Raw genomic sequence first — 17,833 nt, forward strand, 5'->3', positions numbered from 1 at the left:
CCAGGGGGCACCCGGCTCCTCGCTGCGGGAGCGCCCCGTTCCCTCCACTCGCTCGGCCCAGCCTGTAACCCAATCCTCCGGGTATAAATACACCAGCCGCGGGGCCAGCCGGCTCCCGAGCGGCAGCACCCTGCGTCACAGGGTGCTGCGTGTCTGGCTCAGCCCTGCCTGAACAGCTTCAGGCTAGTGGGGGGGCCCCCAAAAACAGGGTGCCCCCGACCTTGCCCCTCTCTGGCGCCCTCGCTCAGCTAATCTGTAGGGTTCCCTGCACCCCGTAGCAGTGTCCACCCGCGATCCCGCAGCCGCGAGCAGAGCCCCGAGCCCCTGTCTCTCCGTGCTCTTTATTTACAGAGGAGCCGACCCCCGAGGAGCAGAAACGTGAGCTTGTTTCCGCCCCGGGGTCGGGAGCTGAGCGCGCGCCCCTGGCTCCGGGCGGCTGCCTCGAGGCGTCGTGCCTGGGGCACCGCGGCGGCCAGGGGGACGTGGAGCCGTGGCGGGTTATATTTTCTTCTGCTTGCGACCTGCGGGGCAGAGGGAGAAACGGGTCAGCGATAGGACCCCCTTCTCCCCAGTTTCTACCCCGGAGCTGCGGGCGATCGACTTCAGGCCGCTCCGCCGCGGAGCGGGTGCGGCTGGGGCACTCACGGAGCTCGTTGTTCTTGGTGATGGCGCTGGCGGCACGGGCCCGCGGGCCCTGCTGTGTGAAGTGGTAGCCGAAGCGGATGACGGAGGGGCACTGCTCCAGCATCGTGGCCATCTCCATCTCCACCGTGTCGCCCAGCCGTTGGCACTGCAGGGTATGGGAGCGACTGGGTAAACTGAGACCGGTACGCACCCCTCCACCCTGCACCGGTGGGGAACTGGACCCTCATGATCACCCTGGGCCACCCACAGATGCGCATCCCTACCTGATTGTCCACCTTGAGCTCACTCAGGGTGCTGTTGTTATACATGGCCTTGATGATGCTCATCATGCCAGCGCTGGTGATGAAGTTGGACTCAATGTTGAGGCTCTGCAAGGTCTTATTCTCCATCAGCATCTCAGCCACAGCCTATAAGAGCTGGTGTCACCTTAGAGTGTCACTGGGAGCCAGCGTTTCTCCCACTGGCACGTCCTGGGCTGCCAACACCCTGGTGGTGCTGGGGAACTTTGAAAAAGCCACTGCTGGGTGGTCTTTGCAGCTCCGTGCCTCCAGTATGGAGCTAGGGGAAGGGGATCACATCCTGTCCATGTCCAGGGGACACATGGAGGGGACCCGGGACTCACGTTGGCCACGGGGTCGTTGCTGCGGGTTGCTACCAGGCTGAGCTTCTTGACGTGGGTGTTGGTTTTCATGGCCTCGCAGACGGCCTTCAGCGTGGAGATGGGAATGTCCTGTGACGAGGGCACAGGGATGTCACCAAGGAGGTGGGGGCATTCCCAAGGGGCTGCAGGATGTCCCAAGGGGCTATGAGTGTGGGATATGGATGGGGACCAGCACCACAGGGGCACCCAGACTGGAGACATGTGCTTCAGGAATGCCCTGGACAGGGACCAGCACGCTGGCGGACACCTCAGAGATCCTCCAGGTCAGGGACCAGCATCCTTGGGCGCCCTTCAGACACTGTGGGACAGGGACCTGCCCTACGGGGATGCACCAGGATGGAGATCAGCTCCTGGGGGCACACCAAGATGGGGACCAGCACACTAGGGACACTCCAGGACACTACCAGCACCTTGGGGACACCCCAGGCACCCTCCAAGACAGGGAGCAGCCCCCTGGAGATGCCCTAGGGACACCCTTGGATGGGGACACTCGCACCCAGCCCTTCACCTTGATGTTGTTGAGGTTGACATCCTCCAAGGCCCCGTCGTTGGCCTGGATCTGCCGCAGCGTCTCCTCCACGTTGGTTGGGTTCGGGGGCTCGTCCGGCACCGGCTTGTATTTGTCCGGCTTCACCACGCCTGGGGCGGGATACGTGTGTGCACGTGGGGCTCCCTCGCATCCAGGCGTGGCCGTGCACGCGCGCGTGGCGTGGGGGGCGGGGGGGCCACGCAGCCAAGCACGGACATGGGCACGTGGACGCACGCGGAGGCGTGTGCACACACACGCACGCACACGTCCGTGCGGCGGCTGTCCCACCACATCCCAGGAGGAATCCCCGGCCCCGATCCCCCCCCCCAACCCCCCCAGATCCCAAATCCGCCGCCGCCGGCTCGCCGGACGCTCACTGTTGATGCCCTCCGTGTTGGAGATGGTCCCGCTGCAGATCGCGTCGTAGTACTGCTTGTTGCTCATCAGGGTGTACATGCCCAGGATGGCTGCGGGGCCACGGTCAGCCGGGACCCCGGGTTGCCCCAAATTGACCCCCCCCCCCGCCTCAGGACAGCCCAGAGCCACCCCAGTTGTCCCCAGCCCTCCCCCCACCCCCAAACCAGCCACTGTTGCCCCCAGGATCCTCCAAGACCGTCTCAGTTGCCCCTCAGCCCCTCCGCAGTGGCCCCAGTTGCTCCTGGGACCCCTAGAACCACCCCAGTGGCCCCCAGCTCCCCCCCAGGCGCCCTGATTGCCCCAAGGACCCCCCCCCCAGAACTGCCCCAATTACCTCCAAGGTGTCCCAGGGTGTCCCGATTGCCCCAAGGACCCCCCCCAGAACCACCTCAATTACCCCCAAGGTGTCGCAGGGTGTCCTGATTGCCCCCAGGCCCCCACCAGAACCACCCCAATGACCCCCAGGGCACCTCAATTGCCCCCAGGGCCTCCCCAGAACCACCCCAATTACCCTCAGGGCCCCCCAGGGGTCCCCAGAACCACCTTGATGGCCCCCAGCCCCCCCAAAAAACCACCCCAATTGACCCCACGCCCCCCCCCAGGGCACCTCAATTGCCCCCAGGGCCCTCCCGAACCACCTCGACGACCCCCAGGCCCTGCTGCCCACGGGCGCCCGGGGCAGCGTGGGGTGGCCGGGGGCCAGCGCTGAAAGCCGAGCGTGGGGGGGGGGCAGGCGCCCACCGGCGATGTCGCACATCTCCGCCTCGGTGGCGTTGGCCAGCGCCTCCTCCAGCTCCGGCTCCAGCGTGATCTGCTCCTCGCGCGGGATCTCCCTCGTGGGGTTCTTGGGCACGAAGGGCTTCCCTGGGCGGGGGGGGGGGGCGCCGGTGTCGCTGGGCTGCTGGGCTCCCACCTCGCACCCCCCCCTCGCAGTGCCCCATGCTGCATTGCACTGCGCCGTGCTGCACTGCATCCTTGTACCGCGCTGCACCGCCCCGTGCCGCACTGCATCCTTGTACCGCACTGCACCGCCCCGTGCCCCACTGCATCCTTGTACCGCGCTGCACCGCCCCGTGCCCCACTGCATCCTTGTACCGCGCTGCACCGCCCCGTGCCGCACTGCATCCTTGTACCGCACTGCACCGCCCCGTGCCCCACTGCATCCTTGTACCGCGCTGCACCGCCCCGTGCCGCACTGCATCCTTGTACCGCACTGCACCGCCCCGTGCCCCACTGCATCCTTGTACCGCGCTGCACCGCCCCGTGCCGCACTGCATCCTTGTACCGCACTGCACCGCCCCGTGCCCCACTGCATCCTTGTACCGCGCTGCACCGCCCCGTGCCGCACTGCATCCTTGTACCGCGCTGCACCGCCCCGTGCCCCACTGCATCCTTGTACCGCGCTGCACCGCCCCGTGCCCCACTGCATCCTTGTACCGCGCTGCACCGCCCCGTGCCCCACTGCATCCTTGTACCGCGCTGCACCGCCCCGTGCCCCACTGCATCCTTGTACCGCACTGCACCGCCCCGTGCCGCACTGCATCCTTGTACCGCGCTGCACCGCCCCGTGCCCCACTGCATCCTTGTACCGCACTGCACCGCCCCGTGCCCCACTGCATCCTTGTACCGCGCTGCACCGCCCCGTGCCGCACTGCATCCTTGTACCGCACTGCACCGCGCCGTGCCGCACTGCATCCTTGTACCGCGCTGCACCGCCCCGTGCCGCACTGCATCCTTGTACCGCGCTGCACCGCCCCGTGCCGCACTGCATCCTTGTACCGCACTGCCCCGTGCCGTGCCGCACTGCATCCTTGTACCGCGCTGCACCGCCCCGTGCCGCACTGCATCCTTGTACCGCACTGCACCGCGCCGTGCCGCACTGCATCCTTGTACCGCACTGCACCGCCCCGTGCCGCACTGCATCCTTGTACCGCACTGCACCGCCCCGTGCCGCACTGCATCCTTGTACCGCGCTGCACCGCCCCATGCCGCACTGCATCCTTGTACCGCGCTGCACCGCCCCGTGCCGCACTGCATCCTTGTACCGCACTGCACCGCGCCGTGCCGCACTGCATCCTTGTACCGCACTGCACCGCCCCGTGCCGCACTGCATCCTTGTACCGCGCTGCACCGCCCCGTGCCCCACTGCATCCTTGTACCGCGCTGCACCGCCCCGTGCCGCACTGCATCCTTGTACCGCACTGCACCGCCCCGTGCCCCACTGCATCCTTGTACCGCGCTGCACCGCCCCGTGCCGCACTGCATCCTTGTACCGCACTGCACCGCCCCGTGCCCCACTGCATCCTTGTACCGCGCTGCACCGCCCCGTGCCGCACTGCATCCTTGTACCGCGCTGCACCGCCCCGTGCCCCACTGCATCCTTGTACCGCGCTGCACCGCCCCGTGCCCCACTGCATCCTTGTACCGCGCTGCACCGCCCCGTGCCCCACTGCATCCTTGTACCGCGCTGCACCGCCCCGTGCCGCACTGCATCCTTGTACCGCGCTGCACCGCCCCGTGCCCCACTGCATCCTTGTACCGCACTGCACCGCCCCGTGCCCCACTGCATCCTTGTACCGCGCTGCACCGCCCCGTGCCGCACTGCATCCTTGTACCGCACTGCACCGCGCCGTGCCGCACTGCATCCTTGTACCGCGCTGCACCGCCCCGTGCCGCACTGCATCCTTGTACCGCGCTGCACCGCCCCGTGCCGCACTGCATCCTTGTACCGCACTGCACCGTGCCGTGCCGCACTGCATCCTTGTACCGCGCTGCACCGCCCCGTGCCGCACTGCATCCTTGTACCGCACTGCACCGCGCCGTGCCGCACTGCATCCTTGTACCGCACTGCACCGCCCCGTGCCGCACTGCATCCTTGTACCGCACTGCACCGCCCCGTGCCGCACTGCATCCTTGTACCGCGCTGCACCGCCCCATGCCGCACTGCATCCTTGTACCGCACTGCACCGCCCCGTGCCGCACTGCATCCTTGTACCGCACTGCACCGCCCCGTGCCGCACTGCATCCTTGTACCGCACTGCACCGCGCCGTGCCGCACTGCATCCTTGTACCGCACTGCACCGCCCCGTGCCGCACTGCATCCTTGTACCGCGCTGCACCGCCTCGCGCCACCTCGCCCGGCCTCGCGTAACCTTGTGCTGCCTCGCGAGCGCCCGGCGCCCCGGGTGGCACCACCCTCGGGCCCAGGAACCTCGTGCCCCCGGGCTGGGGGCTGGGGCAGTCCCTCGAGGGGTGACATTGCTGCAGGGTGGCAGTGCCGGGGCGGGGGGGGGGGGTGACGTTGTCGGGGGAAGCGGCCACGGCCAGGGCTGGCGGGGACCCAGCTCACCCGGGACATCTGAGCCGGGCTAAATATACCCGGCGCTGCGGGGCCCCCCCGGCCCCCCGGTGTCCCCGCACCTCTCTTCTCGCCGGTGAAGGGCACCAGGTCGTCGCGCTCGGTGGCCTCCAGCGCCTGCTTCTCCAGGTGCTGCAGCAGGGCCGCCCGGTCCAGCGGCCCCGTGGGGCTCTTCCGCGTCTGGTCCCGCTGCCGCAGCCCCGCCGGCAGCAGCATGTTCTGCGGACGGTCCCGCGACACCCATGGGTGCGCGTCCGGCTGTCACCCTCTCCCCCCCCCGCCAACGCTGCCCCCCAGCAGCGCCGGAGGCTGAACCTGGGCGTCCGGGGCCGCATCCTGCTCGAGCGACCGGGGACGGGACCCAGGCGTCCGGGTGCCCGCTCCCCCCCACCCCCACCCCGGGGTGCCCACCTCGGGGTCCATCTCCAGCAGCTCCAGGTCGAGCTGCTCCAGCTCCTCGGCCGAGAGCTCCCGCAGGATCTTGTCCTCATCGATATCCCGGTACTTCTCCAGCTCCTGCCGGTAGGACGTCATGGTGGGGGGCCGGGGGGGGGTGGCCTGCGAGGGACGAGGTGGTGGGACGGTGGGACGGTCCCCGCGGCAGGGACCCCCCCCACGCCAGGGTGAACCGCCCCCAGGCTGAGGGTGCCATGGGGGCACCCCAGGGTGGGGGGCTCAGGGCGGTAGCGTGGGTGCAAGAAGACCCCCCCCCCACTACCATTGCAGCGTGTCTGGGGGAAACTGAGGCACAGGGTGCTCCGCCGGGCTGCGCCTGGGGCGTCCCGCCCCCCAACCCCAGCGGCGTTCCCCACTGCTCCCAGTTCAGCAGCCCCAGCGCGCGTGCTGGGCAAGTGCCCAGAGCCCCCTGCCGTCCTCCCTTCCCTCCTCCCCCCCAAAATGTGCCCAACACCCCTCTGCCCCCAGGCGCCACCTGCCCCCCGGCTCTTTGGGGGCGAACACGGATCGCCCCGGCCTGCCCTTCCTCGAGGAAAAGGCCGTCGGCAAGGATTTGCCCCCCGGACACCCCTGGGCCCCCAGGGCTGGAGTGTCGTTGCCCCCTCCCCGCCCCAAGGAGGGACACGCACTGGTGGGAGGGGGCTGAGGGGAGCGCCCAGGCCCACTCCCCCGGCAGCCGGCACCGAGCCGACGTCCCCGGCGGTGGCCCGGCCCCCCCCCCCCCCCCGACCCCGGTGTCCCCCCCCCCCAGCCTGGGGCCCTACCTCGCCGCCGAGCCTGCCTGGGCGCGAGCCCCGGTGCTAAGCCAAGGGCTCCGGCCGCGCAGGGCATGAGATCAGCATTTTGTTCGGCGAGCGGGGAGGGGCGAGATCACATATCCCCGCGCGTTATCGAGCCCTGCCAGCGCCCCGCGCCGGCTCCACCCCGGCGCCCCGGGGCCACCGGGGGCCCCTCGCGCCCGCGCCGGCGGCTCTGCGCAATCCCCCGGGGCGCTCGCTGCTGCCTGCGTCCCTGCTCTGCCTCCCCAGCCCACCGGGATCGAAGTCGGAAGACTTCATGCTCCTCGGACAATGTCACACTGGGGAAACTGGGAATAGCTACTGCTTGTTTTCCCGGAGGGTCTCCGGGAAAGCAGGAGGCTGTACAGCCGTTTGTTTACTGCAGGGACTCCCGGAACTGCAGACGCTGCTTGTTTACAGGCAGAAACGACGGTCAGCGGATACCGGCTTTATTATATAGCTGCTACTAGGATTTATTTCTTTTATATAAAAACAGTATAAAGTAGATAAATAGAACGACGAACCGTCACCCAGAAGAGTTGGGACAGAGAGAGGACAAGAAGCCTTGACTCGAAGCTGCCCAAACACGGCCACAAGCCCTTCCAGACTGCCGCCGGCGCTCAGGTCGCCGAGACGCTCTGCTTGATGATGATCTTCTGGCGGGTGGCGCGGATGTTGGGGTCAGGGCCGGGGGGCGCAGCCCCCAGGGCGGCAGAGGCAGCAGCACTGGGCAGCCCGTGCGCCGTGATGTATTTCTTGTAGGCCTCGCGAATGATTTTGAAGGCGCGGATGTTGGAGTAGGGGATGTCGGTGATGGGGTCACGGTAGACGGCTGGCTTGTGGGTGACAGGGCAGATCTCCCGCACAGGCAGCCGGGGCTGCTTCGCCTTGGGGAAGAAGCGCTCGAAGGTCTCGTCATCGCTGAAGGTGATGAAGGTACGGGAACACTTCCCGGCGGAGGCCGGAGCCACGGCCGGCGCCGCTTCTGCCTGCTGCGGGTCTTGATCCAACCTGGAAAAGCCACAATTAGCTCTGACTGGACACACAGGGCTTGGGAAAACCATGAGGCAACTCCCAGATGAATCAAAGCCACCAAATCCCCTGCTCAATCCTGCCCCCCTGCAGGACTGGAGAGCAGGGTTAGGGGATCAAACGCACCGCTTGAAACCCACTTGCCCCTCAGCACGACGGGATGGAGACCAGGGAGGGACTTTGGGGCAGGAGCTGGGGCCGGGCCGCACGCTGCAAGGCGACCTACCCCTCCACATCCACATTCTCCTCCTTGCTCAGCTCCGTGACGAGGGGCATGGTGACGGAGCAGTAGCGGATGATGGGCCCCACGCACTTCCGCTTCTTCTGAACCTGCTTCTTCTTGTCGGCCTCCAGGCGCTCGTAATTCTCTGCAGGGGTGGGGACAAACGGGGTCTCAGCGCCTCACCGACGCCCTCACCTGCCTGCCCGCGCTGCCTCGGGGCAGCCCCTGCCCCGCTTACCCAGGGAGCGGAGGTTGATCTCCTCCGTGATCTTGGCCTCCTCCAGCAGCTCCTCCTGCGTCAGCGGGCGGTCGTAGTTGGGGCCGCCCTTCTTGCGCTTGGACTGCACCTGCCGCTCCTGGATGCGGAGGAAGGTCTGGCGCGTGTGCTCCGTCGTCGACTGCCGCATGTGCTTCCGGCCTGCCACGAGCGGACGGGAGTCAACCGGGGCCGCCCGCGGGGCGCGGGCCGCCCCATGCAGCCTGAGCCGGACCCCAGTGCCCGGTCCAGCTTTGAGAGAGGCCTCAGAGGGACCCATTCCCACTCCGCCTAGGTGGGTGCATCCCGGCCCACGTACATTCACTGTCTCCCACTTCGTCCTGGAGCTCCAAGGGGGTGGATTTCACCTCTCGCACCTTCTGGGAGCTGCTGCTGGGGGCATCCGGCTTCTTGGGTCGCAGGCTCTTGATGGGCTCCTATAGGAATCAGATGTGAGGTGATGTGAGAAAGGAGAAAAAATTGTCCCCGCTAAGGTTTCAGGCCCCTTTAAACAACACCACGTTGGAGGACCACACAACGGTCCTTGCTGAAGCACCAACAACCCCAGGAAGGACCAGCTCCCCCTCACGACAAGTGACACCGTTAATCACAGCAGCACTGTTAGCTTTCCTTAATCATTCCCTTTTCCCAAGGATGCCTGCATCTTCTCTCAGCAGTTGGAGATAACTCTGGTCCTCACAGCACCTCTGTCCTTCCCCAAGGACAGAACAGGGAGATCCTGGGATGCGTTTGTGCCTCTCAGGACTGGGATGGGGACCCAGGAGTCCTGAGACCGATCGCACCCAGAGCGCTCCGCACGCCCCTCACCCTGTAGGCCTTGGTGATCACGCGGCGCCGCTGCTTGGGCTCGCTCTCGTCCTGGTCGCTGGCTGGCTCCTCGCCCTCGTCGATGTCGAAGTCCGAGTCCACCTCATCGTCGCTGTCTGACTGGTCGCCCTTGTACTCGTCATCGCCCGACTCCTGCGGGGACGGAGGGGCTGCGTCACCCCTGCAGGCCTTTGCTCCCCGCCCCACGTGGCCAGGGCCCCGAGCCCCAGCACCCCCCTGCCCTGCGGGGCAGGGAACCTTGTCTCTGGTGGGGCAGCTTCTCTCAGTGTTCCCCCCACCCAGCACGAAACCCTACTCCCCCCCACCTCCCTGCTGACCCTCATCCCCTTCCCCAGACACCCTCAGGCTTCCTACTATCCCTGAGGGATATCCCCCCAAGCAGCCCCCACAATCCTAATACTCCCTATAGCAAGCACTGTGACCCCCAAGCCCCCATGTGCCCTCCCCAAAGACTCTCAGTATTCACTCAGACCCTCCCACCCCAGCAGCTTCCCCACAGCCCCAGGGCTCTGCATCCCTCCCAGGGACCCCTAAAGATCTCTAATACCCACCCCAAACCCCCAAACACTCTCCCAAATACGCTTCCATCTCACTCTAAAAGCCCCCCCCAACAACCTCAGAGACCTGCCAGCCCCCCTCCAATATCCTCCCTTGCCCCCCCCCTTACCAGGCTCCCAGTACTCTCCTGGGCCCCCCAATGCCCTCAGAACTTCCTCAACCCCCCTCCAAACCCCCTCCCAGGACTCTCTGCCCCCCCAGTGCCTCTCTAAAGATTGCCAACACCCTCCCAAGGCCCCCCAAACCCTCGAACACCCTTGGGGCCTCCTTAGACACCCCTAAACAACCCCAAGGGGCCCTACAGCCCCCCAACAAGCTCGGGACCCGCTCGAACCCCCTGGATACCCTCCTAGGGCCCCCAGAGCGCCCCAAGAACCCTCATAGGGACCCCTCAGAGCCCTCTCGGGCCCGCCCGTGTCCTTCTCCGGGCCTCCACGTCCTCCACGGGCCCCCGCCGCGCTCAGGGCCCCCTTCCCTACCGCCTCCCCGGCCCCGCACCTCGGTGAAGCCGCCGTACGTGGTCTGGTAGAACTCATCCTCCTCCTCGGCCTCCAGCAGCCCCGAGAGGCGGTTCCCGGCCGTGCGCCGCGGGGCTCTGCCCTCCGCCAGGCTCATCCCGCCGCCGCCGCGCTCGGCGCGCCGCTGCCCGCCCTGCCTCGCCCCGCGCAGGCCCGGCCGAGCGAGCGCCGAGCGGTCGATGGCGGCGACGCGCCCTCTAGGGCCCGGGGGTGGGTACTGCGGGGTGGGGGCTCCACTGGGGGCTGTAGGGCCTAGAGCGGCTCTTCTATAGGGGCTCTTCTATAGGGGCTCCTCCATAGGGGCTCTTCTATAGGGGCTCCCCTATGGGCCTTGGGGGGGGGGCTGCCCTATAGGCTATAAGACTTGAGGGGGGCGCCTGTATAGGTATGAGTCTGGGGGGGTGGGGCTCCCCTATGGCGTCAAGGCTGTGACGTCACCGCCGCACCCTGGCGTGACGTCACCCGCGGCATGTGCCCCTTCCTCCTCCCCCCCGCCCCGCGCCATTGTTTTGGCTCTCCCCGTCACGTGACCCATGGCTGTCTTCAAGCCCGTTCCCCCCCCCCCCCGCCTTGCGCGCATGCGCTCTACGCAGCCCCCGCTGCCTCCGCTGGGCACTGGGACGGGCTGGGCCGCCGCTGCGGCGGGTTTTTATTTCCTGCCGTCCCGCACCGAGTGGTTGCGTCCGGGGGGTGGGGGCGCGTCCAAGTTGGGGGGGGGGAAGAGAGGCGGGCAGCCGCGCGGACTCTGCGTGTGGGCTCTGCGCTCCCCCCTGCCCGCGGCTGGATGGTGCCGTCCTGAGCGGCGGAGCAGGGCGGGGCGGGGCGGGCGGTACCAAGTCGGGAGGGGGCGGCGCGGCGCGGGCCGGTCCCAGCGTGGGGGGCGGGAGGGGAGGGGGAGCGCGCGAGCCGCCGGCCGCCACAGGAGGAGGGAGCGCAGCAAGATGGCGTCGGCCGGGACCGAGTCGGGAGGCAGCAGCGGGAGCAGCGGCGGCCTGGCGGGTACGGGGCTTGGGGGATGTGGGGCCGGGTTGGGCTCTGAGGAGGCTGAGGGCTGTGTGGGGCTGGGCTCCGTTCGGGGGATGTGGGGCCGGAGAGGGCTCTGTGGGGGGAGCGAGGGGTCTGGGGTGGCTGAGATGGGCTGGGGGGGGAGAGGGCCGTGGGGTGTGTGGGGCTGGAGTGGGCTCTGGGGGGGGAGCGGGGTGGGGGGCTGAGATGAGCTCTGTGTGAGGAGAGGCCCGTTGGGGGTGTGGGGCTGGAGTGGGCTCTGGGGGGGAGGAGTGAGGGATATGGGGGGGCTGGAATGGGCTCTGTGGGGAGAGGCCCGTTGGGGGTGTGGGGCCGGAGTGGGCTCTGTGTGGGGAGAGGCCCGTGGGATGTGTGGGGCTGAGATAGGCTCTGTGGGGTGTGTGTGTGTGTGGGGGGGGGGGGTGTGGGACCGAGGTAGGCTCTGTGGGGGGAGTGTGGGTTGTGTGGGGAGAGGTCTGTAGGATGTATGGGGCTGGAGTGGGCTCTGAGGGAGAATGAGGGTCAAGAGGGAGTGAGGGATGTATGGGGCTGAGAGGATGTGAGGGGGATAGGACTATGTGGGGCTGGGGGGTGCGTGGGTTTGGGAGGCGTATGGGGAGGGAGGAGGACGTTGGGGGATGTGGGGCTGGGTGTGCACTGGAAGGCCCTTGGGTCCTGGGCTGAGGCTGCTGTGGGGTGGAAGAGCGGAAGCCCTTGGGCTGGGGCAAGGCTCTGGGCGTGGGAGATGGGACCCCAGCGCTGTGGGGTGAACAGGCTATGGGGGAAGGTGCTGGGGGGATGAGCTGAGGACGTATGAGCTGAAGGGTTATGGGGCTCTGTGGGGTGAGCCAGGGTGGGACTTTCCGTGGGAGTCAGGGGCGAGATCTCCGCAGGGCTGATCCTTTCCTGGCAAGGCGTTCGTGGGTGTGTGGGGAGGACCCTCTGGGCATGGGCGGCGGTGGGTAGGGGGGCCTGAAGTCCTCCCCCAAATCGATAGCGGGAGGCTCACAGAGGATCTTGAAGAGGTGGGACCGAGTGATGCTTCAGGGTGCCCTGATGAGGCAGGGGGATGGCTGAACGGTCGCTGCGAGGGGAAACTTGACTCTGTTTTCCCTTGTATTGCTCGAGCCTCACCCCTGAGCCAGGTTGCTTTCCCTTGGGGAAGCAGTGGGTGCTGGCTTCACTTACTCAGCTGCTGGAGGGAGTGTGTGTTTGTGGGGAGGGTAGCTGAAATGTCTTCCTTCAGGCAGGACTGTGTTTTGCGGTGCTGGGGAAGGGGGAGGATAGCATCTCCCTGGTGGAGGCACCCTCTTCTCTGCTGCATCTGGTGTTGGATAATATGAAGGTGGCTCATCAAAGCTATTTGGCACCTGTGGGAGGCAATATGATATGGGAATGTAAACATCTTCTGCTTAGACTGGTTTTAATGACTAAAACCAGATCTGATAGAAGTCAAGGGAAAGGTCCTGAAGCCTTCCAGAGCCTGAAGGTTTCTCTTGCTCTGCTGATTTAAATTATATTGGCTCTGCAGTTGGAGGGTATATGCTAATCCTAGCTGAACCAGAAATGTGCTGGATTCAAACTGAGCACAGTTCTCATCCTTGAAGAATCCAGTAGTCATAAAGTGGGAGTGTGTGGAAGCCATGCCTGGGATAAAATAAGGTACTTCTTGGTTCTTAAACCTGCAGCTCTGCCTCCTCCAGTGTTTCACAGGTAGTATTCTTGCAGCATTCTTGGGCAGTTGAGAGCCTTATTCCCCCTTTAATACAGTTTCCAAGCCAGCTTTCTCATGCTGGTTTGTGACCAGAAACACGAATGACTTTCTGAAAGCCTTTTAATTTGCGTTTGGTAAGATCCATCCATCCTTCCTGAGCTGCTCTGGTGGAGAGTAAGGAGGATGTTTATTATAGCACAGTATGCTGGAACCTCCTGGTCAGCAAGAAATCTCTTGTCACTTGAATTGCAGCAAGGAAACAAAACCCAAGGGAAGGCTTCCAGCTGAACCTGAGTCTCACGTGGTGCTCTCAGCGTGTCGGTGCTTTGTACCTTAAGCCCTACTCTCCTGAACACCACTATAAAAGAGATTGTTTTAATCATTGCAGTGGAGTCAATGAGGCAGCGTTGTCTGGGTGTTGTGTGGGTATTAGACTTCCTGGATTCTTAGATGTGACCACTGGGTGCTTTTGCAAATGAATCTCTAACATGTTCACTTCTTAATTGTTCACCTTATGATTAGGCATGGGAGTAGTACCTGTTGGTCTGATAGAGCCAGTTTTGTGAGGAAGAGATCGCTTGGATTTTTTTTGGCTACAGCAGTCAGACTATTTCAGCACAGAGGGCTGAGAATTTGGGGACCAAACCCTTGGGATCTTTTCCTTGCTATGCTTCGGAGTTTCCTTTGAAATCTTGATCTTTTCCCATGCTTGCCAACTTTCTAATATGGAAAGGAGGGGCCTGCTTCAGAATGCTCTTAGGGCTTGAAGGGTTTCAAGAGCTTTACTTCAGAAAAAATGTGCAAGCACACAAGTAAATCTCTTCTTTCTTCCTGTTGGAATAATTGCTATTGTTTTCTTTTCAGGGTAGTTAGGTGTTGGCTAACACTGGTTTTCCACAGAATTTGAATCCTAATTATGGCAGAGCCTCAACCGTGTGACGTATGTGGTATGTGACGTACGTTCACCTTGGTTGATCCCTGTCGACACAGGCTCTAAATTTCTGCTTTCTGTTGTTGGTCCAGCCTCTGGGAGACTCAGCCCCTCTCTCCAAACAGTAGCACATCTTGTGTGTGCTGATCGTTGCTTCCCTCTGTCCAGGGCTCGGACTGTTCTAGGCAGGATTTGGGCTTTCGGTAGGATCTGGTTTGCAACTTCCTGAGAGAACAGGTAGAACTGGAGCTAATGAGAGCTGTGAGCCGCTGCCCTTGCATGGCTGAGGAGAGGGATCCTGAAATGGGCTCATCAGCCATGTGTTGGGTAACGTGACGGTAAAAGAGCTGTCTCTAGAGGGATCCCACTCTGCCTATCCCTCTCCTAAAATGTCTCGTACGGAGAGACCTGGCCTGCAGCTCCTGTGTTTGTCATCACCGTGCAGCCCTGCCAAGCAGAGGAGTTTGACCGTCTTGTCAAGCGCATTTTCCCATTCTTGCATTGTAATAACAAGGCCACGAGCAAACAACGAGTTAGAGCAGTAACTAGTGATTTTGTTTTTGCCCTGGGCAGAAGCTGGTAGGGCACCAAAATTGGTATTGGACCAGAATATGGCAACTTACTACTTCAGCTTGACTGTGTGAAGGTTCAGGTACTCCTTGCTTACCCACCCAGAAACTCCTCCTCAGAAGACTGAGGACAGCCAGCGGAGGCGGACAGGAGTTGTTGGTGGAATCTGTTACTTTGGACATGAGGTTTTACATTTTCTCCATGGTAAACCTTAAGCCATCTCCAGTCCTGCCATGTCTTGTTGGGGCAGTGTCCACCCTCAGTGTACAAGTTGCAGTTCACCCTGGGGCTGATTACTCAGTTAACTGGTGTCTTTCAGCTCAAATAAAGGGGATGTGAATGATTCTTAAACTCCCACCCTTTCCTCCTCCCAGGCCAAGCAAGCAGCGTTTCCCTCTCTCCTTGACTGTGCTGGAGCCCTGCCTCAGTGTGTGTTTAACTCGCTGGGGAAACACCCAAGAGGTTTTCTTTCTCGTTTTGCTGCTTTCCCTTTGAAGCAGCATGTGCCAAAAATGCTAATGTGGGATTTCAGTTGTTTGGTTCTTTGTGCCTCTGGTGCAGTGACTGCTTTATAATTACAGATCTGAGCGAGTTGAGAGTTCATTGTCACCCTGGCTTCAGGCCCCTCCCTGAAGTCCACAGACAAAAGAGTTGCTCTCAAAATGGCTCAGTCACTTCTAGGGGTGAGAGAATTATTCTGACACATCTGAAGTGAGCTGAGAGCAGGCCCCTGAACTGCTCTGTCCTAAATATGGGTGTAAAACCTCTAGAAAGTCTCATCTACCCCACCATCAAATTTCTGCAGGAGGAGCGTTGCTTTCTCGATCCAACCGAACGCAGAAGCAAAGATCAGATTATTAAACAAACATCTGAATGGCTCGTCATCTTTAAGCTTAAAATCAGACATCAGATAACTTCTCAAGTCCTGTCTGTTATAAAGGTCTCTTTTGGGGTCGTCTTGAATATCAGTTGTGAAATCTAAAAGTGTCTCTTTGGGAGTTGTGGATTGGTATCTAAACCAGGTCCTGGTGTCTAAACTGTCACCATCTCTTTTGGCAAGATGATGATGATGTGAGAATTGTGCTTGTTTGTGATAGTCATCCTGGCACTGGGCAAAGCTCCCTTTTCTTTAAGATGGCGACAGAAGACTGTAATTGAAAGAAGAAAGATTTGAGCTAGCTTGTCTAAATAAATGACAAATGCAGCAGTCGGAGGGAAACTTGTCTAGTAGCTAGAAAGCAAGTGAAAATCATGTGGTTTTGGGGGAGCACTGATGACCCACAGTACCGTTTCCTGAATTATAACTGAATTTCCCTTTGGAAAGTAAAAGCTGCTCCTCCCTCTCTCCAGCCTCACCACGTATTGTTCGAAGGCTTGCTCACTGTTTTTCCCCTCCCTGCCACCCCGGTTAGTCCTATGGGAAATGCAGCACTGAAAAGCCTTTTTTGGCAACAGCCTCAACTCCATCTTACAGGGTAGGAGCTAAGAGTTGTCTCTGCTTAGTCTATCTGCTGCTCTTTTCCCAGACCCTTTTTTCTGATGGTTATCTTAGGAAACTGCTGCCTCTGAGGACTGCTCGAGCTGGGGGCTGAGGGCTGAATTCTTTCTCTGCTCTAGGCCCTGGGTCTTTCCAGCTGGAGATGGAGGCGTATTAATGCCGCCGCGTGTGCTGCTTCTCTTTACTCATACAAAGCTTCATTCTCCGGGATTGGTGCTTCCCCCCCCCCCCCCCCCCAACTAGAAAGTATGACGATGGGTATAAGTTGTTCTCGTTCTTTCTTGATTACTATGTAATAGTGGTGATTAAATACATTATCTTGCTACATCCCCATGGACTCTGCCTTGTTTAAAAAGCAGAGTGCTCCCAGGGCAGAAAGATACCTTACATCTGACCTAAATTTTATTCTTCTGGAAAATGATTGTTTATGTTCTCCAAAATTAAGAACACAGTTCTTAATGCTAATTGCTAACTGAATGCTAATTCTAGTTTCTCTGTCACCAGCTCCCTCTGGGGTTGATTTTAGCAAGTCCTGTAACCTCTCAGCTTTGGCTTCCTCTGTGGATTACAGGCTGTTTACACACTCTCTTCCCGGGGCTGCCGTAGGGCTCATTAATGTTTGTAGAGCAAGCTGAAAAAGGAATCTTTTAAGCGTGTTTTTTTTGTTTGTTTTGTTTTGTTTTTCTTTTTTTTTTTTGTAAAGATTCGTATCCCTTAAGTAGCTCTGGTAGCTATAAACCTCTATTTCAAATTCTTCAGCACCATGGAAAAACTAGCAATTCTTGTATTTCTTGAATAGCTATTGCTATTTGGGGGCAGGGATCAGTTAAATTTTAAATCATTGAGATGTTTTGTGGAAAGCTGTAGTAATGTAGAGCTGTAAAATCTATGGTCTGAGGCCAACTGCAGGATTAATTTTAAAATGGCAAAATCTTATGTAAAGCAATTGTGCCAGAAAAGCCTACTGTAAGGGAATAAGAGTCTCTCCAGTTTTTCTCCAGGTTTCAAGGGAAGAATTTTCTACAAAATGTTCTAGAGAGTGTTCTCATCTGAGAACTCATTGATTTAGAGGTGCTAAATGCTTTCGACAAATATTGCAGTCTGCCACTGTCTTCTACTGGGAAACTTGAGATAACCTCATTCCTCCCCCTCTCACCCCCTCCTGAGATGTTTTTGCTCTGAAGCATAAGGAAAAGCAATAAAATGAATACAGTGCAGGCTGGCATTTCGCTCAGTTTTGTTAGCAGTGCTTAGCCATTGTTCTTCCACCCTTTTTTTCCAGTCTTTGCACTGAAATATAAGGTAATTTTGCTTTATTTGTTCATTTATATATATATATATAAACATATATTATTTTTAATTGTGATTTTTGCGGTTCTAGGATCTGGCCAAAACTCCCAAGCAGTTCAGTAATGAGGACCAAAGAGTGTGCATGCCCAGTCTATCTTGAAGTTGGTATTTTGAACTGGGGGAGGAGAAAGGCATGGCTCAGGCCAAGGTGTTGGTATTATGAGAGGGATGGTGGGGGAAGGAATATGGAAGAGAGTCAGGAACAGATGCTGGATATTTCTAGCTCACTGTCCTTTTCTCAGGCCTCGTGCCCACTTCTCTCATCTTCAGTTTCCACTGTTCAGTCCTACAGTCTGCCTACTCCATGTCTGTGGGCTGTTTCCATCCTTCCCTGCTGCTGAAACCATTACAGATAGAAGTCTCATTTATTTGACTAGCTGTGAGGAAGCGGAGGGGGGAGGGTGTCTTGGAATTATCTTGCTCTTTCTTTCAAAGCCATCTTGAGAGCAGATGGAGATGTCGAATTTGAGTTGCCACCTTTCTT

At 60.8% G+C, this 17,833-nt stretch overlaps 3 protein-coding genes across 5 annotated transcripts in view; 1 reads left to right on the top strand and 2 right to left on the bottom strand.

Moving 5' to 3' along the window:
* Positions 1-327: 327 nt before the first annotated feature.
* TMOD4 (tropomodulin 4) lies at positions 328-6,917 on the bottom strand. The gene is made up of 10 exons (XM_062597934.1): positions 6,831-6,917; positions 6,022-6,168; positions 5,673-5,829; positions 2,994-3,116; positions 2,213-2,302; positions 1,815-1,945; positions 1,268-1,375; positions 909-1,052; positions 646-790; positions 328-521 (listed from the first exon to the last, which is right to left on the bottom strand). The coding sequence occupies exons 2-10, from the start codon at positions 6,142-6,144 to the stop codon at positions 499-501; spliced, it is 1,044 nt and encodes a 347-aa protein (XP_062453918.1). The 5' UTR covers positions 6,145-6,168; positions 6,831-6,917; the 3' UTR covers positions 328-498.
* A 361-nt stretch (positions 6,918-7,278) lies between these two features.
* VPS72 (vacuolar protein sorting 72 homolog) lies at positions 7,279-10,431 on the bottom strand. Its single transcript, XM_062597836.1, has 6 exons — positions 10,262-10,431; positions 9,185-9,337; positions 8,676-8,793; positions 8,339-8,518; positions 8,104-8,245; positions 7,279-7,856 (listed from the first exon to the last, which is right to left on the bottom strand). The coding sequence occupies exons 1-6, from the start codon at positions 10,376-10,378 to the stop codon at positions 7,466-7,468; spliced, it is 1,101 nt and encodes a 366-aa protein (XP_062453820.1). The 5' UTR covers positions 10,379-10,431; the 3' UTR covers positions 7,279-7,465.
* A 765-nt stretch (positions 10,432-11,196) lies between these two features.
* Positions 11,197-17,833, top strand: part of PIP5K1A (phosphatidylinositol-4-phosphate 5-kinase type 1 alpha) — a 30,264-nt gene continuing 23,627 nt past the window's right edge. For all 3 annotated transcript variants that reach the window (XM_062597794.1, XM_062597793.1, XM_062597792.1), the window contains exon 1: positions 11,197-11,280. In XM_062597794.1, the coding sequence (XP_062453778.1) occupies positions 11,223-11,280 (58 nt within the window). In that variant the 5' untranslated portion in view covers positions 11,197-11,222. The remainder of the gene's footprint in view (positions 11,281-17,833) is intronic.

The sequence above is a fragment of the Rhea pennata genome, chromosome 31 (genome assembly GCF_028389875.1).
Source record: "Rhea pennata isolate bPtePen1 chromosome 31, bPtePen1.pri, whole genome shotgun sequence".
Taxonomy (NCBI): Eukaryota; Metazoa; Chordata; class Aves; order Rheiformes; family Rheidae; genus Rhea; species Rhea pennata.

Excerpts from the sequence above, each read along its gene's own strand:
- VPS72 (XM_062597836.1), bottom strand. The coding sequence starts at position 10,378 with ATGAGCCTGGCGGAGGGCAGAGCCCCGCGGCGCACGGCCGGGAACCGC. Across the intron at positions 8,794-9,184 it reads TGATCACCAAGGCCTACAGG|GAGCCCATCAAGAGCCTGCG; the intron begins GTGAGGGGCGTG and ends TGATTCCTATAG. Across the intron at positions 8,246-8,338 it reads GATCAACCTCCGCTCCCTGG|AGAATTACGAGCGCCTGGAG; the intron begins GTAAGCGGGGCA and ends CCACCCCTGCAG.
- TMOD4 (XM_062597934.1), bottom strand. The coding sequence starts at position 6,144 with ATGACGTCCTACCGGCAGGAGCTGGAGAAGTACCGGGATATCGATGAG. Across the intron at positions 1,376-1,814 it reads TCAACCTCAACAACATCAAG|GACATTCCCATCTCCACGCT; the intron begins GTGAAGGGCTGG and ends CCCTCGTCACAG. Across the intron at positions 1,053-1,267 it reads GCAACGACCCCGTGGCCAAC|GCTGTGGCTGAGATGCTGAT; the intron begins GTGAGTCCCGGG and ends CAGCTCTTATAG.